At 35.1% G+C, this 26,451-nt stretch overlaps 1 protein-coding gene across 1 annotated transcript in view; it reads right to left on the bottom strand.

Annotated features, from left to right (window-relative positions):
* Positions 1 to 9,483: 9,483 nt before the first annotated feature.
* The window catches only part of CCDC172 (coiled-coil domain containing 172), a 58,114-nt gene continuing 41,146 nt past the window's right edge, over positions 9,484 to 26,451 (bottom strand). The window contains exons 6-9 of the mRNA XM_039237346.1: positions 26,158 to 26,259; positions 25,465 to 25,567; positions 11,523 to 11,610; positions 9,484 to 10,701 (exon numbers count right to left, since the gene is read on the bottom strand). Coding sequence (XP_039093277.1) covers positions 10,666 to 10,701; positions 11,523 to 11,610; positions 25,465 to 25,567; positions 26,158 to 26,259 — 329 coding nt within the window. The 3' untranslated portion in view covers positions 9,484 to 10,665. The remainder of the gene's footprint in view (positions 10,702 to 11,522; positions 11,611 to 25,464; positions 25,568 to 26,157; positions 26,260 to 26,451) is intronic.

Genomic DNA, 26,451 nt, shown 5'->3' with positions numbered 1-26,451 from the left:
AATTTGAAAGGACTTGCTAAGAAACTGAACACAAAATATGCTGCACAGGTAAGAAGACAGCTTAGCCTGTTTTAGAGGGCACAGATATTTCACTGATGTGCTAGGCAGAATAATGCTCCCTTCCAAAGAGGTCCACATCCTAATCTCCAAAGTCTATGAATATAGTGAGTTACATGGCAAAGAGAAACTAGCTGACCTTCAGATGATGAGATAAGCTTGGATTGCTCACGTGGGCCTCATGATCACAAGGGTCCTTAAAAGTTGAAGACAAGGCAGAAAGGAAAACCAAGGAGACTCAACATGAGAAGGACTTGGCTTAATAGGCTGCCTGAAGTAAGATGGAGGAAGGGGTCAGGTGCCAAAGAATGTTAAGCAGCCCCTAGAAGCTAGAAAAGGCAAGCATTGTATACATCCTACCCTAGAGCTTCCAAAAGGAACACAGCTCTGACATCTTGCTTTTAGTCCAGGGAGACCCACATCACACTTCTGACCTCCAGAACTGTAAGATAACAAGTATGTGTTGTTTTAAGCCATTAAATGTGTGGTAATTTGTCACAGCAGCAAGGGGAAAGTAATACGACTGATGAGCCAATGTATGTAAACTCATTGTTAGTCTTCCTTTCTTCTCTAAAGCAAGCCAGTAGACCCTCATGTAACAGTGGGCACAGCGAAGATAAAACTATCACTGTTTTTTGTTTAAACAAAAATTGACTTTATTTTTCAGTTTCAAATAAATGTATTCCTAGGTAAACTTAATTAGCTTTTATGAAAACAGAAATCAGAACTGAATTAAACATCTATTTGTAGCCTGTTTAGCACATCATCACCATTGCATAATACCATTGTAGTATGGCCAAATTTACTTTTCTTCGCTCACAGAATGGATTAACCAAACACCCTTCCCTAAGAAGAATTTCCTCCACTGTTTTGTATGTGCTCATTAATTCTTTAATTCTGGTAGTCTGTCATCAGCTATTTTTTTCTAGATGCTTCCTCCATTCCTTTTAAAGTGTTCCCGTACTGGTGAGTATTCCCGACTTCCCTTTTAACAATATCAAGGGGTGACTGTGAATGGCCAATGGTAACTGGTTGTACTGAGAGAAAATCTGAATTTTGGGGGGAAAATCACCAGAAAACAAATTTGAGAAGAAAGAGAATTGTAGGTACCTAGTGTTCAATCAACTGATGAATGGATCAAGTAGATGTGGTTTATCTATACAATGGAATACTACATGGCAATGAGAAAGAATGAAATCTGGTCATTGGCAGCAACATGGATGGAACTTGAGGGTGTTCTGCTGAGTGAAATAGGTTAGGCAGAGAAAGACAAACACCATATGCTTTCACTTATAGGAGGATTAGGAGGAACTTAACAGAGGACCGTGGGGGAGAAGAAATGGGGGGGGAATAGTGGGGGAGAGGGAGGGAGGCAAACCATGTGAGAGTCTTGAATTCTGAGAACAAACTGAGGATTGATGGGGGTGAGGGGTGAGGGGAAGGAGGCTGATGGGCATGGAGAAGGGCACTTGTAGGGATGAGCATTGGGTGTTATATGGAAACCAACTTGACAATAAACTATTTTTTAAAAAAAGAATTGTAGGTACCTAGTGTTCAAAAGTTAATATGAAGTAGGTTATTTACTTATTTTGTTTCAAGTTTGTATTTCTATTCCAGTTAGTTGACATATAGTGTAAAATTAGTTTCAGGAGAAGCAGGTTGTTTAAATCTTAGCATTTACCTCCTCTCACCAAGAGTACTGAAGATGATTAGGTTTCAAGCCAATCTATAAAACCTAATCAACCCACTAAGTGTGTGAAGTGGAAGTTAATCATATGCATGAAGTCTTCTACATCTACTGGGTACCTGCGATGTGCAAGGCACTTTGATATGAATTTGAAATGCAAAGATAAATGAAAATTCTTGCCATTGTATAGTTCACAATCCAGAGGAGACTAGTAATTATACCACTGCTAGACAGTACTATAATGCACATTCAGTAAAGGTTCAGTGGGGCACAGAGGGCATGCTCAACTTGCTTGATGGTATAAGGAGACATGTGGCAGAGAAAGAAATATTTATTCAATATCTGAAAGGAACGAATGTTCTTATTCCAATTATCTCCACTTGCTGGGAAGGACAAAGGAGTGGCCACCATTGGAGAAGAGGCAGTTTAAACATCCCACGTACCAAGTTAACTGCTCTCTGCATCTATGAAAAAAAAAATCTCTTTGTTACATTTCTTTTTTTTTTTTAATGTTTTATTTATTTCTAGGAGAGAGAGAGAGAGACAGCGTGAGCAGGGGAGGGTCAGAGAGAGAGGGAGTCACAGACTGAAACAGGCTCCAGGCTCTGAGCTGGCAGTTAGCACAGAGCCCGACGTGGGGCTTGAACCCACGAACCGCGAGATCATGACCCAAGCGAAAGTCGGATGCTTAACCGACTAAGCCACCCAGGCGCCCCTCTTTGTTGCATTTCTAAACCCAGGCTGTGTTTTATGAATTGGGAAAGACAGCATTTATTAGAGAACATTGAGTTTAGGTAATCTGAGTTCAAATCTGCCTGAAAACTGTCACTGCATTATCTTGGTAATTTGCTTAGGCTTGTAACCTCTGGTTTCTTGGCTATAAAACAATCAGCAACATCCCCGTCTTCTAAGATTCGAAGATTAGTGGTCAAGATTAGAGATGGCTTATGTAAATCACCTAGCACAAGAGATCAAAAATAGAATTCTGAATTCAGACTCTAACACCAATCCACACATAAGCCAAGTGTTCACGGATAAGGAAATCATTGCCAAGTTTAACTCAGGCCCCTCAGAAAAATAAAGCAAAATGCAACAAAACGAAACCCATCTCCTATTTAACTGAAGAATAAATCTAGTAGCTTTGAGTCTGACTTGTTTTGTCACTTCACAAGAACAACCCTCAGGGAGAAGTGTAAGTTCTGTAAGCAAAAGACCACAATTTCATTACCTTTGGTGCCATACCACAATCATCACGATTTTGTGTGTAGTAGGTGCTCATTTTTCGCCTTAAAATGTAGTGATAATCAGTCTCCATGCATGTAAATGGTAGAGATTATACTTTCTTGGACGTTGTAATTTAGAGCCAACAGAAGCATCAAGAATATATCCCTACTAAATGATTTATAAAATATTTTACTTGAGATGAGGAAAACCACTCAAAGTAAATCCACTCATTTAAGAAATAAGCTACTTGAGTACATACTATTGTGTCAGGCACTGTTCAAGGCACTGGGGAGATAGCAGTGAAAGACAAAAATCCCTAATGTCATGAAGCTTATATATTCTAGTCTGAAAGACTGAATACGACAAAATTTATAAATAATAAAAATAACAGGATAAGCACTAAGAGACAAAGCAGAAAAGAAAGGCAGATTATCAGGGAGCCTACGCCAGGGTGTAGCCATGCTGTGATGGCAAGAGCTCCCCAGATTCTACAAATATTTTGAAGATAGAAACGTCGGGGTTTGCTGATGGACTGGGCATATGAAATGCTGTCAAAAAATATTCAACTATTAGGATATTCTTGGAGTCAACAGAAATTCATCCCAATTTCCCTTCATCAACAGAATTGTGCTAGAAAGTATTTCAATCACTTAACTCATGAAACAACACGACTCCTGTAGACGTTAGATGATAAGGAGATAGGGATTTTAAAGTAAAGCTTTAAAGAAAACACGTATCTGGTGATAAAGGTGATTGGCAGGTCAACTGCCAAAGATCTTAAGCAGAAGGACTTCTCTTTACTTGATGGTGCACCAATTCATGAGTGAATCTTTGAAGACCAAAGTCAACCTTAAATAATCAAGGTTAATAAACTCTGAAGTTATATAAATAATCAATTTAATTTTATACTAACTTTTCATGAGGTCTCAGAGCAAAAGTTTTATATTTTTTAATTCAAAAATAAAGATGTTTTGATTAAATAAATTAGGTTATTCTAATGTCAGCAAAAGTAGAAACAGTGATATTACTAAAATTTCACTATTACAGTCCTTAAACTTTATATTTTCTGTAGGATACATGTCATACTAATTTGAAAATTAGTATCAAATATATATTTGAAAATTATATATGGAACAACTGAAAATTATATATAGAGATTTAAAATTTATATTTACATATGGGGAAGGAAAGAATAAATGAAGGAAAGAAAGGAGAAGGGAAGGAAGAATCACTTGTCTATAAGGATTTGTCATTCTCAAATTTTCTCCATTTTTATCTTATCTTGTTTAAGGTAGTACCAAAGAAATCCAGCAGATGGCACTCATACATTTTTCTAAATATGGTGCTGCATTAAAAACAGGATTGCTTAAACTTTGTATTTCAGACCAGAAAGACCGAATAAATCATAGTCAGAAGCAAGTGCATTTCAAAATTTTCTATTACCATGGAGAAATAATGCTTTTAAGCTATTCTAATGCACATTCATAGCTTGCAAGCAACTTACAATTTTCACTTCCTATTCTAGTAGCTGGTGGAAAGTAAGCATTCAAAGACATTACCTGCCAATCAACAGCTTGATAATAGAAAGCTGTAAGTAAACACCGAAAGACCTACAAACTTTTTCCATGATGGGATATGGAATCATTATTTTCTTCTAGTTTCTTTCAATGCTTTTATTGGTTGTTCTAGAAAGATAGTTTCTGAAATTAGTAAACATTATTACTGCCAATTGGTAGCTAAGTAAACATAAGCTCAGAAAGAGTAAAAAATGAGAGGATAGAGTAACTCAGCCAAGAAAGAATCAACAATAAATGAATCTAATTCCTTTAACTAGAGAATCAATAACTTATTCTCAAATTCTCAATTAATAAATATGGGTTACATGAGCAAGTTAATTCCAGCTATATTTCCACATACATTTATTGAACATTTCCTAAATGTCAACACTATTCCAGGCTTTGAGAAAAAAGTGGTGTGTAAGACAAGTAATACCCCTGCTATCATGGAACTTGTATTTCAGTGGTTAGAAATAGAAAAGAAAAAAAAAAAAACACAAACAAGAAGGATATCAGAAATGACAAGTAGTGTGAAGAGCATTAAACTTGAATGTGACCATGTGACTACTTTAGATGGTTAAAGGAGGGCTTCTCTGAGGAGGTGACATTTCAGTTGACACCTGAATGATGAGCAGACAATTATACAGAGATCAGGAGGAGGAGCATTCCAAGCAGGATAAACATTCCAAGGCAAGAGCGAGCCTGGCCTATGGAGAACAGAAAAACCAGTGACAGGAATGTTCAAGGAGAGTGGCCTGATACGAGTTCTGAGAGTCACTAGGAGTTGGGATGGATGGATGGATGGAAGAGGAACAGAAAGAAATGAACAAGAGTGCTAATTTCAGGTTAATCAGAGATTCTTTTATATGTTGATCTTTTTGGAAGTTTTCTATTAGTTCACAATCCTGCCTTAGCAAGTACTGAAACATGCATATAACACTTATTATTTGATATTTTAGGAAGGTGCCATTCCTTAGGTTATCACCTTAAATTATCAATGACCACAGGTAGCACTGAAAAAATTCATCTGTAGAAAGTATAATAAAGTGGGATGAATAGGTATTAATTTCAAGTGATACCCAGGAGGTGAATTTTCAGTATTACTTGAATTGAGTCTGTTTTGTACTGATTTGCCCTTTTCTCTTCATGGAGTGTAAAAGATAGTCTTAGTTAATGATTTACATTCACTGATTCTGATCAGTAAATGTTTCCTAGTACCAAAAAGGTGTTTTAAATGATTCTCAAATTTCTCTTATCTTCTAATATTTATCTGTTGTGTAAGATTTTATTACAGCAAATTTTCAAAAACAATGTGTTTTTAAGGTTTTTGGAACTGAAGCCCAAGTGATTAAACTGTAAATAAGGAGGTCCACTGCCCTCTATGACCTCACACAAATCAGATCATCAATCAAACTCTCAGTTCCTCCTGCAAAAACTGAGATATATGCGTAGTCTTCAACTAGAATCTCAATAAAGAGCTTTGATTTTATCAGATAAAATTGTTTTTATAAATATAACCTTGATATTTTACAAATTTTAATCAGCAACAGATTCTAGAGCTGACATTGCACTCACCTCAGGATTACTCCCGTGTCACCCATTCCCAACCAGAAGCTTCTTTGTCTAAAGTCCACAAAAACTGTCAACAACCACACCATTTAATGGTGGTTTGAATTTGCAAATACTTTCTCTCAGCAATCACAAAGCCATATCCAGAAATATTCATTAGTAATTATATTTGCATGTATTAAATGTAGATTAAGAGGATTTTATTTTAACAAGATTTTATTTACCAACTAATTAGAATGACAATTTATTATAAGTATGAAAATAATTAACTTAGAATGAATAGAGTAGTATAGCTTTTCTGGTTGTAAGAGAGAAATAAAATCATTTCTCTCCGACTCTGTGGGCCCTGTTTTGCACAGCTACTTATATCAGTCATTGTTATTAATTTCACATTTTTACTTACTCTTTATTTTCCCAGACATTTGAATTCTGGTGCTGTCAATGTCATAAAGGTCTTTTAAAGATAAATGTGCTATGTATCAAAAGCAGTTGTTTAAATAAGCTTTCAGTTCTGACAGCTTTGCTCTTGATACTTTTCATAGCAGCAGGGAGGAGAGCATTTTACCATCAGTCATTCTTTGTAATGCTTCCTTTTTCTTCTTCCAATCAAAGTAAATATGTTCTTACAACTAACATTACCCTGCAAAATGTTTCCTCATGTTTAATGAATATGACCCTGAGTATAATGAACAACAACAAATAAACAAATGAAATCCCAATACTCCCTTAAAGAACAGGGAGAATTATTCACATTACTTCCTTTATACATCAGTCAGTTTTGTCTCCATATTATTTGATCAAATGTCAGTAAAGTAAATAAGAAAAATAAAGCTTCTTTGCCAGCACGATAATTAGATCATTAGTTGGCCAAGCAGAAATTTACTTAACTTGAAAATATAATGTTTAGGAAGCACTAATGCAACTAAGTATATACTCCTACCTCTGACATTTTCAAAGACAACTTCATCTTCCATTAAAAAAAAAAATCTATTGTCGTAAGATAAAAGGGCCACAAAACTCCAAGACTTAATCCCTGCTTCAGGCTAATGACAAAAAAATATTTTTTATTTTTTTAGTTCACATCCTGAAAAAAATTTCCTTGACAGAAAATGTCCTGAACTAGACTCCGAAAGGCAAATGCATTTGCTTCATTTCAGTTTTTCAGGATGACAAAGGAGAGAAGAGTCAAGAAGAAACATAAAAGTTGACCTCAAAAAAAAAAATCTGTTTCAAATATTAAAATATTTTTTAGAACATTGGACAACTTCAAATTTCAAATGTTATGCTAGAAATAAATATTTGAATGACAGAACACCTTACCCTTGTACACCCGGGATTAAAAACCGTATCATATTTATTTCTAATCATGTCACTGAACTGCTACTGTTTTCTGGGCTGCAAATAAACGACTTATTCATAATAATGTGACACAGTTATGTGTGATTGATTGGAATGAAATAGAAAAGGACTTTGTCCTCAGTGTAAGCTTAGAACAGGGCCTGTCCAGTGCACGCTATCAGTCCAGTGCACGCAATCGGTCCATCTGCAACCAGCCAGCTGAATTACCCTTCTGGTAAGACTCAGTAGAGTTTTTTACAGTATAATATCCACTCTACAATAGATTACCAATCCAAAATGCCTCTGTTTCAAGATATTTCTAGATTCTGATTCATTATAATTCTATGACTTGAAACTTCTCTGGGACTTTTAACCATGTCATCAGGGTTTTTCAAGATTTAAGGAGAAAAAGACAAGTGGACAAAGTACTCCTCAATTTTTGTTTCTCTTATAACAGAAAACACTGTTATTGATAAAACAATGAGTAGTATAGAAATCTTCTTGACTGTACATGCCTTAAAGCTTTTCTTTTTCTTTGATTTTTCCTTCTGTTTCAATAATTAGGCCAGGGAAGGAAGAAAGGAATTTCTAATCTAGTGGTCATGCTCCACACACTATAATATTGTTGCTGTTTTTCCTCTAGCCAAATAGTGTCATTAATCAGCAGGAGAAAATGTGCCGCAAACTATCTATACAACCTCGTATTATCCCCAACAGAGAGCTGAGACTTAGAAAGTTGCTTCTGAAAGAACTTCTGTCACAGAAAAGAACTGTGGTGGCGTGCCCAAACGCTGGAGCAGGAGCACGGAGTTCAGGGTTAGTTTGAGCTCTGGTTATCGACAAGAATAAGGAAAATTTAGTGAATTTACTTAATGAATGAGGACTCATTTAAAAACTGCTTTTCCATATAGCCAGTCTTGCTTGTAGAATAATTAAAGTCAGTCTAAGACACATTTTTACCCCGAAATTTCAGTTATTTTTTGTACTTAAGGGGTTTATGAATATAATTCTTAAAAAAAAGAAAACTAAACTAAAAACTGAGCAACTCTACTTCTGATATATTACTTTGACAATACAGTTTAGTTTAGCACACTGTGATTTCTATTGATTGTTGTGTTTCTTTTGTTTGGTGACACTGTTCCTTTGATTACATGGATTCTAGCAGTTATCAGTTATTTTGACTGGTATCACGTGGGTAGCGCTTTGTATTATTCTAAAATGTAATGTGAAGATACTCATTTGATTACTTGAAAATTAGCTCAAATCTTAAAGTATGCATTTTAAGGATTCTGAAATAATGAAAATACCGAATCTTCCATTTTGTCTCAAGTTCAGTTGATATGAATACTGGTTCCATTAATGAATATTTAATCTTGATATTCTAGATGATACACGTATAAAAGATATTTGCATCAGTAAGAGCTTATTCTGCATATATGTCATTGTGTGTTAGTTATGCAAATGAGTGGCAGATCTGTAGTTTACATTAATATTTAGCTACAAAGCCAATACTGAACAAAAATTATTGGTAAGTGTAAAAGGCTTTATGTGTAAGCTCAATCTGCATATTAATAATAGAATACACATTTAATAAGTAGATATTCATGAGACTTAGAATTTAGATAGATAAATGGATGAAATAAGACAAAACTGAAGTCATGACTAATCCCAATAACCATTTCCCACTCTATATTTGCATATAAAATAGGAAGTAATTCCCTGGTACCATTATTTTTTCTTCTTAAGCAAAAATAATTTACTATCAAATATTTAAGGAATCAAAATAAGAAATCACTTCTAAAAATGCAAATTATTTAAACAGATGGCAATTGCTACACATCTCAAAGGAGAGTTTAAAAAAAATTTTTTTTAATGTTTTATTTATTTCTGAGAGAGGGAGAGAGACAGCGTGAGGAGGGGAGGGCTCAGAGAGAGAGAGGGTGATACAGAATCCAAAACAGGCTCCAGGCTCTGAGCTGGCTATCAGCACAGAGCCCAATGGGGCTGGAACCCATGAACCGTGAGATCATGACCTGAGCTGAAGTCGGACGCTTAACCGACTGAGCCACCCAGGAAGGAGCCCCTCAAAGGAGAGTTTTAACTTTACTAATTAAAAAAAAAAAAAAAAAAAGAGTGCAAACCAACATACACAGAAAACTATACCAAAATAGGACTTGCCCTGAAACTAGTCCACCTCACCATCCGTAGAACACATTTGTAAACATCTCATATTTGATGTTGACTAATTCAGCTACAGCCACAAAAGAAACCATGATTCTAATATTTGCACTCCGGACTTTGCAATAGATACATTGCAAAATCCAGATAGGCTTTGTTCCCCTCCCCGACCCACTGCAATTTAGGTGGGGTTTCATTCAAGTTTCCATACACTTTTTTTTAGAAACTAGTGAAAAACACCTTCCTAGAAGGGATTGCTAACTGCAGGAAGCTACACGATGTTGCAAATTTGGTGGAAATGCCAAATTCGATCCAAATGCGAGTTTTAATTGCCATGTTTCAGTCCACCAGCGAAATGAATCCTGACGGCCATAAGGAGATCAGGCATATCCCCCGGTGGGGGGCTTATTTCATTCTCACCAACACCAGCATCGGGAAGAAAACCGGCAGACACAAGCGCTGGAAAACGACCGCGGGCGCCCCGGACGTAAAACTCTACATAAGTATCTAGAGAAAAAGGAAGAAAACTGGCTTTTGCAGATGAAAGGCCTCAGAGGACCTCTGTCAACAGACATCTTACCATTAGAGAAGAATTAAAATGAAAGTGAGCATCTTTGTTGGGGGAAATGGCACCGACAAAATTGGATCAATAATCTGATCGTTTCTCCACACCCCCCCCACCCCCCCAGCAGTGTTTGACCGGACCCAAGGTAAACTGCAACAGAGAACTAACAACTTCACAGAGTACAGATCAGCTTACAGGTCACGGGAGACAAGAAGCGGAGTGCACAAGATCTACCTGTCCTTTCCTCTTCCTTTAGAAACAAAATCAAACCCTGTAAGAAGCTTTAAAATTCCAGGAAGTAACAAGACAAGAAATTACATTTTTAAAATGCTAACATACCAATTCTAGATATCAACAACTTTGAAGGTTCTGGACCTCACATTTTTTCACAAAAATCTGTTATAACGGGAATTGTTCATGTATCTGTCACAAGATTCGATTCTAAGGTGCTGTGATCAAACCTTGGATAGCTTCGGTCAATTCTCCTCTAGTTATTTGTTTTCCTGAAGGTCTTTCTGTGCCAATGTCTGAAAAGAAAAATATAATAATTTTTCATGAGGAAAATGAAATTCTTAATGAAGGAATTCCATTAAAGTTTATGTAAATTTAGCACAACAATAAATGGGATTTCTAAATTTTATTTTTGAAAATTTTTATAAAAATACATAAATCCTAACATTTTTAAAAGAAATGTTTACAGAAAATGAATATGAAACAAAATGTAATGTAATAAATTAAAATGACATTTTAACATATCTTAAAGCTAGCTATATATGTCTTCCATTAAAATAGAGCGTGGCAAATACTGAATTCATTTTATAAACAACCAAAGTAAGAGGTTAAAAGCAATTTAAAGTGCTCCCACACAATCAGAAAATAAATTTCCAATAATTGAATCCAAAGTTCCTGAGATCATAAAAATCTGCAATAAGAAAGTTTTAGGACCAAATATAATACAAGTATAATTTCTGCCTATCAAAAACAAAAAGCTTTTAAGCATTATGATAGTTAAACCCCTTCAGTGCATTAATCCTGTGACAACTGTTTCAGTCAAGGGAATGTTGTGAGGTCAGGTTTGAATTTTTTTAAACTTGGTTTGAAATTGTACATATTTTCTTTGAGTAGAACTTGTTTTATGTAGCACCTAACTCTCCAGGAATTCAAAACACTTCGCTGATTTATATCCTGACTTTAGTTTGGTTCATTGGTGCAGTTTCATTTCTTGGAGCTAGTGAAGATCCGTGTGAAGGGCAAACCGCTAGTTTGATGGTATGTCTCCCAGCAAAACCATTCTCGCCAGTAGGTACAGTGAAGCTGAACAGAAGTTAAAGAATCATTGGTGGCTTACCAACTCCAGAAATTCTATTTCTGTTTGGAGAGCTTCATAAGCACTTTGCATGTCATCTTCCTTATAAAGTTCTAATTCTTTCTTAAGTCTGTTTTAAAGGGAAAATTCGCTCTATGAGTTCAGCAATAAACTTTTACAATAATTTTTGATTATTATGGATAGTGGCAGATTTGAGTTTAACACTAAAGAGTTTGGAAAGAAATTTTAATTCTCTATAATTCTATAAAGACTATATAAAATGTTGAAGAAGAAAAAAAAACTTCCATAAAGAAAAAGGCAGACTAAACAAATAGTAGACAATTTTGGGTTAGTTAAAAGAGCATCATGGTTCAGTGGGAAAAATATAGTACTGTCTGAAGAGCTCTATTTTAGCTCTGGCCACTAACAAGCTGAATAACCTTGGCTAACTCATTTAGCCTCTCTGAATCTCACCTGAAAAATTTTAATTACAGAAAAAAATGACCTCAGAGATTTCCTCTTGCCCTAAAATCAAACATTAACTTTATGGTACACATATGTAATTAAAATATATTTTAATTTTAGAGTAGGAAAGCAATATCAATACTTCTTTCTTTCAATTAAGCCTGTAATCCTTAGAATATTCTGAAATTAAAAAATAATTTATGTCTATATTTAATGTAAAAAATAGTGAAAAATAGTCTTCTATTTTTAGCATTAGGATTTTAGCATAAGCAAAAGACATGAACGGCAGTTGGGGAGGTAGAGAATTAGGGCGGCTGGGCAGGTGAGGCTGACCTGAGGTTAGATAACAAGAGGAATACTGATCTCCCAAACCTAACCCAGTTGGGCAGCCCCGAGGTGAAGGGAATAGATCAGCTTGAACCTCTGCTAAATTCCAGCCCTTAAGGTATGTCTGAAGGGGTCCTAAGCCAGTGGCATTCCCTGTACACTAGAGAAAGCAACAGAAAATCTTCTTTCAAGGAAAGTTTAACATATTTAGATCTACAGGCCACCCACAGATTAGGAGGAAACCATAAGCTCACAATCAGAGATCACCCAGCACCCAAGAAGGCAAGTAAAAGTTAGAAGACACAATAAACAATAGAGTGTGTCCATAATATATGAAGAACTACAAGTCAATAAGAAAAAGACAACACAATGGAAAATGGGCATACAAGTGCATATACACACACACACACACCTATACACATACCTCTACCAGATTATTCACAAAAGAAGATATACAATGGTTAGCAAAGATATGAAAAGGTGCTCAACTTTATTAGTTATCAAGGAAATACAAAAGAAAAACACAATGAAATGCTATTACACACATATCAGAAAAGCTGAAACATAAAACAAGCAACAAGTATTGACAAAGATATGACCATCTGCCACAGGGGCTGCTCCTTCACATTTGGTTGCAGAATGAAGATGAGGAGAAGTGTGGCTAACTCCCAATGAACAGCTAGTGTGATTAAGAAATAAACACTCATTGTAAATTATTGAGAAACTGAGCATTGGTGGCCACTAACACCGAAAAAACAACAGGCACAAAGCTTCCTGATGGAAAAACACTACCATCTATGATATAGCTTTGCCAAAAAATTTCAACCTAAATTTGATCAAGCTTATAGATCCAATTACCAATTTCCAAAAAATATATTAGGTCAAAGAAACATGTTCAACCTTACAATGGGAATAAAATCAACTACATCCAAACTGTGGGAAACCCTACAGGATAAAAAATTGAATTTCCTTAGGGCGCCTGGGTAGCTCAGTCAGATAAGTGCCCAACTTTGGCTCAGGTCATGATCTCATGGCTCATGGGTTCAATTGAAGCCCCATGTTGGGTTCTGACAGCTCAGAGCCTGGAGACTGCTTTGGATTCTGTGTCTCCCTCTTTCAGCCCTTCCACTCCCCATGCTCTGTCTCTATCTCTCAAAAATAAATAAATGTTAAAAAAATTTTAAGTCTTAATTTCCTCAACAAATAAATTACAAGTTAAAAAAAAAAAAGAAAAAAGGAGAAGCTTCAAGATTAAAAGAGATTTAAAAGACACTGTCAGCTCATTGTCATATGCAGACCTTATCTGGATCTTAATTCAGACAAACAAAAAACTGACACCTACAAATTTTAAGTGTGAATACTGACTAGATATTTGATATCAGTTAATTATTATTTGTTCAATTGCTATTAATTATTTCACGCGTAAGAATGGACTCTAGTTATGTTTTTTAAAAGTTATTTTTAAGAAACATAATAAGATAATTATATAATTATATGAGATGTATGATTTGCTTCAAGCAATACAGAAGAAAAACAAGTGGAGACATAGGTGAAACAAGACTGGCCATAAATTGATAAATGTTAATGCTGAGTGATGAGTATGTAAGATTCATTATATATATTTTTTTACCTTTGTATGTGCTTTAAAGCTTCTAAAATAATTCTCTTAAGAAATAGAGCTTAGTGAAGATAGTGGTCATAAAGTCAAAATACAAAAATCTGTTATAGCTCCATGTACCAGCAATAAACAATTAGAACATGTCATTTAAAATAAACACACTATTTTCAACAGCACCTAAAACTGCAAGGTACCTAAAATTAAAACTTACCCAAGATGTGCAAGATCAATAAACAGAAAATTATAAAGTTTTACAAAAATATATTTAAAAAACTAATTTAGATAGCCAAGGTTCATAGACATGAAGTCTCAGTTTAATAAAGATTTAAAGTCTCTCAAAAGTAACTATGATAATAAGTGGAATTGTAACCAAATCACAACAGATTTTCATGGATATGATAAGCTGATTCAGAACTGTATATAGGGGCACTTCGGCTGGGTAGCTCAGTGCCCCTATATATCCTTAAACCTGTATATTAAACCTCCTACTCTTTTTTTTTTAAGTTTTTATTTACTTTGAGAGAAAAGAGGCAAGCAGGGGAGGGAGAGAGAGAAAGAGAGAGAGAAAGAATACCACACAAGGCAGGACTAGATCTCAGGAGCTGTGAGATCATCATGACCTGAGCCGACGGGACGCCTAATTGAATGAACCATCTAGGAGCCCCTTAGAATCCTACTCTTGATTTCACCTCAGGTCATGATATCAAGGTTTGTGGAGACAAGCCCTATGTCAGGCTTCACACTCTCAACACAGAGCCTGGCTGGATGGAATTCTTTCTCTCCCTCTCTCTTTACCCCTCCCCCACTCATGCATGCACACTCTCTCTCAAAATAAATAATAAAATTAAAACATAAAAAAAAAGAAATGTCCATAAAAAGTAAAGGGCCAAGTATAGCCAACATACTCCTGATAAAGATCAAAAAAGACAAAGGGAGTGTCCTACTTTGTATCATGATTCCTTATAAAGTAATTAAATAGTTAAAATGGGATAGTATGCATTTAGTAGTAATTAAGACAGTTTTACACAGAAATCAACAAACTGAGCCATGAAACAGGAGATAAAGTATAATATGAAATATCCATGTTATATAATATAATAATATCCATGTTATATTATTATTTTTAATAAAAGACATGACATTGTAGACCACCAGAGGAAGAAGAAATCATTCAATAAATGCGGCTGGCACAATTAGTTATCCGTGTGCAATAAACATGGGTCTTGTTGCACACATAGACAAAATCAATTTCATATAAACTAGAGACTTAAATGTGAAAGGCAAACCTTACAAATTGTTAGGAAAAAATATAGGACAATATCCTGCTGATCTTAGTTAGGGAAAGAGTCGTTGAACAAGATACCCCAATGCTAACCACAACAAAAATGACTGATAATTTAAACCACAGTAAAAGTAGGAACTCCAGTAAAGCACAACAGTGTAAAGAACTCCAAAAAAACCGAAACCGAAACAAAAAGCTTCATAAGTTGGGAGGAGATACCGTCAGCATGTAACAGACAAAATCAAGAATTATTAAAAAATCTAAAAATGAAAATCTTCTAGAAGTCAGTAAAAGACAAGTACCCCAAAATCCAGTAGCAAAATAATTATGAAGTGTTTTACAGAAAAGAAAACACATGGTCTATTGATGGATGAAAAGAAGCTCAATCACATAGATAGTTAGGTCAATGCAGATTTAGACCACAAAATACCATCTTCTATCCATGAGATTGGCAAAAGTTATTAAGTCTGAAAATAAAGTATTGAAGAAGATGGAGATCGGGGGAGATTTTAGAATGTGCTAATGGAAATATAAACCATTTTAATCACTTTGGAAAAATAGTTTGTTGTTATCATGTAAAGTTCAACATTCATATGCCTTATATGCAGCAATTCCACCAGGTATATAACTTAAACTCTTACACATGTGCATCAGGATAATCACCGGAGCACTGTTTGTGAAAACAGAAAACTGGAAACAACCCAAATGTGCATTAAAAAGAGAAAAGAAAGTTGTGAGATACTCACATATCTACACTCAACAACGTGGGTGAGTTTTAGAAACTACGTTGAATAAAAACAGTATCATACCATTTTTACATAACTCAAAAATAAACCAAAAGAACCAATATGCAGACACATATATAAACATATGGCATAAATTTAAATAAATCATAAGGTAACAAAGAAAATTATATGTAAGAAAATGGACTAAATGCCATATTACACACATACACGCACACTCAAATGAAACAGTGTAGGACAGCAATTACATGTGGAGTAAGGAGGGTATGGTATAAAGGAGGAGCCATGGCTAAATGCAAGGTCTGGTTTAGTTCACAGGTGCCTATTATATTATTATACCTTATAACTTACACATAGTTAGGGAAGAAAAACATAATAATTGTAGGGATGGAAAAGGAAATAATATTCTATATATGTGAACTTTATTGTGTTTTGAACTTTTATGAATTTAATAGTAAATAGGAATCCTGAAGGAATACTTACATAGGAAAGATAAAACAGGTTATTAATTTTTGAGCACTAGATGTTTACACAAGCATAAAGCCTTGTAATGAATATTTTTAAAGAGTAAGTGGAAAGCTGAATGGAGAGTTACAGGGTACTGTGGAGGCTACTCTACAATGTACTTCAGGCTTCCTCTGAATACATTATCTTTTCAAATAGAATGGTAGCGATCTTTCTTCCCATCATACCATCCATCCTTGCTCCTCCCTCTTTTCAGTTCAAATGGATTGCAGGTTCCCTAAGATTTGTTTATGCCCCTCAGAACTGGGCGGTGAGCACTTTCCCTTTCAGTTAGCTAACAATAAAAATGAGAGACTACTGAAATTAAGGAGGGCATTTAGAGCAAATTATAGGAAGTATTTCACTATTCAGCATATAATCAAGCTGTAGAATTTAGATCTGCACTTAAAGAAAAAATTGCTGTTGCTAGCTTTAAAAGAGGCTAGATAATAATGGTATGAATATTAATACATTTGCAGCTAGCCAAAGCTATATAAGGGTAAGCAGATCTCATGCTTCAGTGCATAGACTGATTGCCTACAGGAATCAAGAAGGACTTCCTTCACCTACTGCACAATAACTAAGGGCAGTTTGCATTGGTTACTGTCACCTTTCTCTGAATCATCAAATAATGACAAGGATGGGCCAATATTGCTAGTTAGCTTTGCAAAACTTATGTTCCATGTATTTTTATGATTTCCTGCGCTATTCTAATATTTTCAGTTACTTCTAAGTGCTAAAGAAAAGCCTTACTGGAAGAACACTCTTTTTAGCTACAGAACTGCACACAAGTACTATTTAAGTGGAAAGAAGGAAAAATTTCACCCAATGTCCTAGTTCACAAACTCAATGACACTAAAATTTAGGTATATTTCATCGTGGTCTTTTGTTTCCTTACAATAGTGACTATGTAATTTACTTCCTAGCTTTTTCTTTTGCTTAATATTATTACTTACATTTCCTCCAGTTAATTACACATGGCAGTTAATACCATATGAGAAAAAAATGTAGTAGTCCAAGCAGCTGCACCAGTTAACTTAATCGTTCATGTAGAAGTTGTTTCTATTTTTTCCTGCCATAAAAAACAATTCTAGGCACACCTTTGCACATGAAGTTTATTTTGTACTTAGAATTGTTTTCCTTGGGATAGAGCTCATAAGTGGAATTCTTAGATTAAATGGCATAAACATTTTTAAATGCTTACGATGATTTATTTTATGTACATCTAATTGCATTCCAAACATATGCAATGAATACTGCCACAGCAATATATTATGTCTGCACCACACCCTTGTCAATTTTGGTATGGTAACTTAAGAATGTCTTTCAAAATTTGATAGAAAAATGATATTTACTGGTTTCAATTTGCATTTAATTGGTAAGCGGTATAATTGAATTACTATTTGACTTATTTGTCCTGTTATTCCTACTAACTTGTATAGTGTACGATACCAAGTATGCATTCTATGTGTTTGTTGGAAAAATACATGAATGAAAACTATCAATTTTAGTGTTTTCTGACTGATTTTTTATCAGCTGATTATTTGGTAAGCTGTTACCTTTTGTTTGTCGTAAATACTATAAATTTCTCCCAGTTTATCATTCCATGATGCTGACTTTTTGACACATGGAATTTTAAACCTTATATGTTAAGTCCATTAATCTTATCCATTTTGGTTTCCTTAATCACACTAGAGGTTTAATAAGTGGTTCTATCTACTTTTTGCTAGTGTTTCCATGGCTTGAGTTTCTTAACATTCCTTCTCTGTATTAACTCATATGAAAATTATTTTAGTGCCACTTAAATACATACTATTTTTGAAGACATGTGGGTCATCCTCTCTCATATACAATTTATTTCTGAAAATAGGTTTCAAAATTGAATGTATGAAAGCAAGATTTTGGTGTTCTAATTATGCCTTTCCTCAGTCCAGGCCACCAGCAGATAAGTACAAACCTTCACAGGTGTGGCAGGCTGAACGAGAGAGATTTGCTGCAGAAGAGGTAAAAGAGAGAGGGGTCCTGCCAGCATGTATTATTACAAATCCTGGGTGAGCTGAATTAGGCATCTTCTTTAACCACATACTTTCTATCACCTTCCCTCCCCCCATGCCAAAAGGGGCTATTTGCAAAGGTAAACATATGAAAATGGAAAAAAATCTGTTTTCCATCAAAGACATTAATGATTTTTGAAAACGATTACTTTAACATTACACATGGCTTGTACAACAAATAAGCAAAATTATTTCAAAGTTTAGGAACATTTACAAGTAGTCAGATTTATATCAGAATACAATGTTCAAAATAATCAATTGACTCTGTCATCAAAATTTCCCTTGTATTTACTTAGAAGTTTTAATAACCGTAGAATGTGCCAAGAATTCACAAAACAGGAGATTTCTATTAGCTTGAAGGCTACATAATCAATGCTGTAGAGACACTTCTGTTAGTGAATAAATGATGAAGTTTTACTAGAAAAGATGCAGAGTCAACAGAAATATTCAACACAGCTAAGAATAATCCTGGAATTAAATAGAGATTTCATTTTTTTTTTTTGCTGGAGAAAGAGAGAGAGAGAGAGAGGTGGTCTGGGTTGGCTACAGATATGTAATTACTTGACTATTATTTTCCAGAAACTTTAATGCTGAGATCTTGTTATACTTGCCCACTTTGAGTTCATTTTTGTTGATAATACAGAGTACTGCAAAATACATGTGCATTATTTTCTCAGTGTCGCGGGGATAACAATTATTGTTCCTCTACTAAATAATGCTTATTCTATTTTTTTAATGTTTATTTTTGAGAAAGAGAGAGAACGAGCAGGGAGGGGCAGAGGGAGAAGAACAGAGAGAATCCCAAGCAGGCTCTGTGCTTGTCAGCATAGAGCCCAATCAATGCGGGGTTTGAACTCATAAACTGTGAGATCATGACCTGAGCCGAAATCAAGAGCCAGTCGCTTCACTGACTGAGCCATCCAGGTGCTCCAATGTTTATTCTAAATACTGTTATAGAAACACTCCCACAAGTATTTAGGGATATATCTATATGTTTCAATTATGAAACTCTAAAAACTCTTGTACATCCATCGCAGGGAGAAAGGCGATATAAATATGGCATCTCCATGCATTAGCATTAAAAAAGAATGACACTGTTAAGTACAAACTAACATGGGAAATGTCAGTAATGTTTAGCTAAATAATAAAGCAAATTACAGCCCAGTAAGTGCTACACTAGACACACACACACACACACATACACACACACACACACATACACACACACACACACACAGCATGTATGTGTGCACATAGACAAACACAGAGATACATAAACCCTGAAAGGATATATGTGAAACTTTCAACAATGACTACACAGGGGGCTTCTGGAGTAAGGTGATAAGAGAGGGACTTTGATGTTTTACATTTTTGTAGTTTTTGAATTTTGGATTCAGTCAACATAGCCTACTCTCAGAATTTAAAAACACCTCTACACATTTGATAAAATAAAAAATATAAATATACGTATTTATCTGTGTATCTTTTAGAGAGGTTGGGAGTGTTTGAATACCATCATGTATTTATGCCTTCTTATAAATCGAATGACCATCAATGTGACCTCTACATCCAACTTAACTGAATGACTTTTTCACTGAAAAGGCAACAGCATTGATTTACTATTTCATATAAATGCATTCAGAGTCTCTCAGGAGGTGTATGTTAACTTTTGTGCAGTTTCCATTGCAAATATCTCTTCACAAAACCACACCATCTTCAAATGTTCAGAAGGAAAACCCTATGCTGTTGACTTTGCAGCTTCGTTTCTGAAATAAACTTCCTATTGTATTAAACAGGCACGAATATTGGTTATAAAAAAATGTAAAACCCTTCTAGAAAGAAGTTTTGTGGGTAAGAAAAACATCTGGAATGTTTCAAGTTGTCTGGTATGTCACTATTTGGAACAAATAAAAAGTCATGATCAAGAGCTGTATTTTGTTGACCTGGGTGTTGGGTAATAATAAAAAAAAATGTTATGTTTTGGGAGTTTGAAAGGGCCCAATATATAACATTCTTCTTTCCTGTCTGAATTCTGCCCACTTGAGAAATAAGGAAAGCAGAAGATACCACATTTACTACGAAATATAGCAGATTCTGGAGAATGTGGCTTATAAGTGCAAGCACAGGACTGAGTAATATTGAGCCCCAGAATGAGACTAACATAACACACACCATTAAAGGCACAGTTGGATGCCACAAGCTTTCTCTCATGTAGTTCTATCACTGTAAAACTTAAGGGATAGAAGAGCAGAGTGGAACATAGTCTCTGAGGTAGGCAAACTTCCAAAGAGATAGGGAGAAGAAAGGGGCTGACTCCAGTTTACCTTGCCAAACTCACCAGTCAGATTGAGTCACTCCTCTTCACCTTCAAAAAACAAATGAGGGTATTGGGGGAAGGCTGAGAGGGTTAAATCTGGGAAACTTTTTCCACATGGAAGAAAAAAATCAGGAGTGGAAGAAAGAATTCCATGGGGTTATTCCAGTATGAGAATATACCATGTTTTTGCAAATAACATTGAAAATAAGTGAAGGACTTTAACTTCTTTGTAATGAAAACAAAATTATATGTAGACTCAATCATTGGAACAAATATTTATTGAACATTATGTGCCCTTGATTGTGCTAGATGTGAGGCTGATAAAAAAATGAACAGGAAGCAGAGGGAATTCTCAGTCAAATGGGATAGACTGACACACATAACTGTCATAGAATATGATTAATGATATAACAGAATTATGAACATACTCTCTATGAACACAGAGAAAGGAAAAGTGGAGGAGACTTTTCACAATTTTTTACATTCATTTATTCATTTATTTATTAATGCCTCTTCTATGCCAAGCTCTGTACCAATGTCCTAACGATGAGGGTACACTGGTAAACTGAGTGGACCAGACCCCTTCTCTTGCTGAGCATACGGCAAAGATGGATACTGACAAAATAAATCACACAAATATGTAATTACAAAATAGAATCTGTGCTATAAAGGAAAAATATGGGGTGCTACTTAAAAAAATAACAGAGGGAAGCCTTCTCTGAGCCAACATTTCAACTGAGATCTAAAGGACAGGAAATGTTCCACCTAGGTAGGAGACAGGCAGGCAGAAGGGCTAGCAGGCAATTTAGGGAGAAGGAAAGGCAGAGACAGGGGTCCTTAAATGGAAAAAAGCTTGGATTACTTGAGGGAGCAGAGTGAAGAGGGGACCATGGCTGAAAATAACATCACCGAGGTGGTCAGAGGCCATGTTGTGACAAGGCCATACTAAGGACTTTAGGTTTTATTATGCTCATTATGAAGCCATTGAATGACTTTAATAAGCGGGTGACGTGACTCAGTTTACCATGGACTGGCCTGTTCCAGAGTGGATGAATGGGAAAGAAGTAGAGAAGCAGGGATACTGTTGCTGCGATCCGGGTTAGAGAGAGTAGTGGCTAGGACTAGGAAGTTAGCGATGGGGAGACAGAATTGGAAGGATTCAAGAAATATTTTGCAGACAAAATCAATAAAATTTGGTAATGGATTAGGGTAGGGTGAGAATGATGAGGTTTGTAAATAGGTCAAAAATGGCTGCTACATTTTAGATTTGAGCAAAACCCACAAAAAATGACATGTGAGCGGGGCCTTAAGGACTAAGTTGGATTTTAGTTCTTGGAGAAGAAAGATACAGACGTGTGAAGTCCTCTGACATATTTGGAATTCCATAAATAGTACTCTGGTGCACTAGTAGTATAGGATATATGATAAAAATGCAGGGAGATAATGGAAGGGACAGATTATGAAGACCTTTGAACTTCCCATTCAGGTACTAACCAGGCCTGACCCTGCTTAGCTTCTGAGATCAGACCAGAACGGGCATGTTCGGAGTAGTTATGGTCACAGACAAGACCTTTGAACTTCTGATAAGACTTTAATTTTTGCTCTTTTGCTTATTTAATCAGGGCAGCATCACTTCGGATCTAGGTATATATTAAACTGTTGGGTATTCAAGGACTGGAGCTTAGAAAAGAGAGATTTGGGACAAATATTTGGAAGTTCTCTACATGTGATAACTAAAACCATTAGAACATGTGAGCTAGCCTATAAAGAATACAAAGTAAGAAGACAATCAATGATTAGCCTTTAGGGATCCCCTGCATTTAAAGGACAGGTGGAAGAAAAAATGAGAAATAAGCTTTAAAGTCACGAAATCCACCTAGATAATATGAAGTAAAAATGTATACGTAATTATATAATTATATCTAATTATAGAGCATTTTCTACGTTCCAAACACTGTTCTAAAGGCCTTATATATATTAAGTTATTTCTTATTTTTACTATAATCTTGTGAGGTAGCTGCTATTATGAATCTCATTTTGTAGATATCGAGACTGAGGCAGAGAGACAAGTTAAACTGTTTGTCCAAGGCTACTAATTTAGTAAATGGCAGAGCTGGGATTCTAAGGGGTTTATAATCTTAATCTCTATGGTTACTGCCTCTCAAGAACCTGAGACTTATCATTTTTATCCTCCCTGAACTATATGAAAAAAAAACAATAACAACAACAACAACTAGATCAGTTACAGTTGTACAATCTTCTGGGAGCTTCTTATGAATTAACCCAAACTTTGACTATAAGTGTTAATCATAGCAATAATCTACACGTTAGCTGACTTAACAGGTGTTAATTAACGATCCCACACTCTTCAAAATAGAATCTTTTAAATAAATAAGCATCTTGTTATTTGTAAATAGGAAAAGATTACCTCACGGAGAGACCATTAACCACTGTGAATGTAAGTACCAATTCTCTGCAATAATGGATGACATCAAGGTAGAGTCCAACAAATAACCTGAACATGGCAGATTAACTTAAAAAATCATTATGAAAGAATTCCAATAATATAGACAGAATAAAATATGCATAAAAATTCCCAATTACTAAAAGTAGAAACAATAAGCTCATAGAAATAAACTAATATTAATTTTTTTATAATTGCTTTCTTACTGGTTAGAGTTTAATAAAAGTAGAAGTACAATTATAATAACCTTAAAATAAAACTGGTTCTCAACTGGGGACAATTATACCCAACCGTCTCTGCCCAGGGGACATCTGGCAATATCTGGAGACATTTTTGGTTGTCGAGGCTGGGGTGGAAGGTGCTACTGGCCTCTAGCAGGCAGAGGCCAGGGATGCTATTAAACGTCTCAAATTGCATAGGATTGTCCTCTCACAACAAAGAATAACCTGGCCCCAAATGTCAACAGTGTGAAGTTTGAGAAACCCTGCCATAAAAATAGCATCTATACCAATAGAAGTTAAACCTGAAAATTTAAGAAAAAGGCAACAGAATTCAGTATACATTTGGACACACAGATGAAAAAGAATATTCCAAAGTTTAGGGATAAAACCTGCTTAATTTTGCCCTTCATGATATTGAATAAATGTCATATCATTTTTTTGCCATCATTAGACTCTTGCTATCCTAATTATAAGACTTATGGCCCTAAATTCCTGAAATCATTACATTCAGTACCGTGACTTGATTCTTTACACTTGAAATAACTTTCATAGAACATACTGGTTGGCAAACTAAGCTACACATATCAAATAATCTGAAGTGGGAACTGGTAAATAATTGGTATTTCATTTAATAACTGCTGAAATGCAAAAAATGGACAATGTATATAGACTGATGTTTCTTTCTATTCAGATTTCCTCTGTCACCATCTGTGAAGGAAAAAAACACTCTAACAGACTTTGTGTGTTTAATTTTAACCCAGGGCAAATTTTTATGACTCAGTGATAAACCCACAAAACTGGAGTTCACATCGGAAGCCCTTACACTACTAACCGTAACGATACCAGTGGGCATTATCATTTTTAAAAGTGTAAAAAAATCAATGAGCAGATTGTCATTACAGAAACTCATCCTGCATCACACATATCACCCAAGAGATTGATATTTCATGCTTATAAAACTTAACATAAAATTAAATTGCAAATATTTTATCACAATCTACTAAAAGTACGGCCTAAGGCAATACACTGCTAATATGAAGCATTTGTTCAGCTCTAGCGGACATATTTCTATATGATTTATGTAAAAGAAGGCTTCATTTGCTTCTCATAGTTTCAATAATGAGGTTTTTTTCCTTGTATTTAGCCTAGAATGTATATGAACATCTTTGAAATGAAGCCAGCAAATATAACATTGAATTATTAATAAATAATAGTAAAATTAATAAACCAAAGGCTTTCTCTTGGCTATTTCAAACGCCAGCCTTTCTTTCATTATCCAAATACATAAAAAGCATCTAAACATTCCATACAGAAAATACATTTCATTCTTTCAGCATCAAACCGGTAGTAATAACTTTCAAAAAAATGGGAATTTGTGATTTTTTCCCCTTAGATCTAAAGAGATAAAAGACAATTTCAATCATTTTTTTAAAAGTTATGAATACGGGCACCTGAGTGGCTTAGATGGTTAAGCGTCTGACCGCGGCTTAGGTCATGATCTCGGGGTTCGTGACTTTGAGCTCCATGTCGGGCTCTGTGATGACAGCTAACAGCCTTAAGCCTGCTTCAGATTCTCTGTCTCCCCCTCTCTCTGACCCTCCCCTACTCACTTCTGTCTCTTCCTCTCAAAAATAAATAAACATTAAAAAATTTTTAAATAAATAAAAATAAAAAGTTACGAATAACAGAAAGGGAGGTTGTGGAACCAATCAATACTTTGTCTCAATCTATTGGCATGTGAACAGCACTGAGTCCATGGGGTAGAAAGAAAGATAAAACTGATTTCACTATTATCAACATTGTGAAACTTACATGTAGTACTTTTTAGCTAGTGAAGCGTTTCCTCATTAGCATTCTTCACAATACACATATAAGGAATTAATGTCTTTATTTGGAACTTAAATTACACATTTAATTTTATGCTGAAATCTCTTTGACAACATGAAAAATTACTAGATTTTATACCAAAATATAATAGGGAATTCTTACCTTAAGCATTCAGCATCATTTTGAGGCTTTTCATTGATTTTTACTTTTTCTGCCTCTAGGTATTTGGTAGTACAAATGGCTTCATTCTTTTTATCTTCAAAAACTAAAAAGTTAAGAAAATGCTTACAATTAAAAAAAAACATAAGAGTGACCTTCATTCATTCTTAAGAACAATACTCAAAGTTTTGGTGCTTTATATAAAATGTATACACTAATGATTTTTATTTTCCTACTTTAACATAGCAATTAAAGGCACAAAAAAGATCTTAAAAAATTTTATGACATTAAACTATCAGATCTCAGGGCGCCTGGGTGGCTTAGTCGGTTAAGCGTCCGACTTTCGCTTAGGTCATGATCTCGCGGTTCGTGGGTTCGAGCCCCGCGTCGGGCTCTGTGCTGACTGCCAGCTCAGAGCCTGGAGCCTGTTTCAGTCTGTGACTCCCTCTCTCTCTGACCCTCCCTTGTTCACGCTGTCTCTCTCTCTCTCCTAGAAATAAATAAAACATTAAAAAAATAAAATAAAAAACTATCAGATCTAACACTTATAATTTTAGTATTTTACCTATTGCTTTTTTATACCAATAATAATACTATATCCCTATAACTTAGTACAATCTGAAAGACTAATATGACCCTGTTACATGTAGTTAACTATATTCATCAGCAAAATAAACTAGTTCATAAAGATACTACCCTTAAGTTTTCTCTGCAGAGTAAATAATTCTTGTATTAATTCACTCTTTTGTTTTTGAAGTTCACTTAACTGGCCACTGTCATGTTCCATTGACTTCATTTCTAGAAACAAATAGACAAATAAAAACTGCATTTTAACCATTTAGGCTTTGCCTTAAACATGTCAGCAATTATTAACATTGTGTGTGTGTGTGTGTGTGTGTGTGTGTGTGTGTGTGTGTGTGTGTGTGTAGTAATAATTTAAGCAGCATATGGTCAATTTTAGGCCCCCAAAAACTTCCTTTGGCCATTTAC

The sequence above is a fragment of the Hyaena hyaena genome, unplaced genomic scaffold, assembly GCF_003009895.1.
Source record: "Hyaena hyaena isolate Hyena2069 unplaced genomic scaffold, ASM300989v1 scaffold_124, whole genome shotgun sequence".
Taxonomy (NCBI): Eukaryota; Metazoa; Chordata; class Mammalia; order Carnivora; family Hyaenidae; genus Hyaena; species Hyaena hyaena.
The sequence above is the reverse complement of the archived record's forward strand: the minus strand, read 5'-3'. Positions and strand labels throughout refer to the sequence as shown.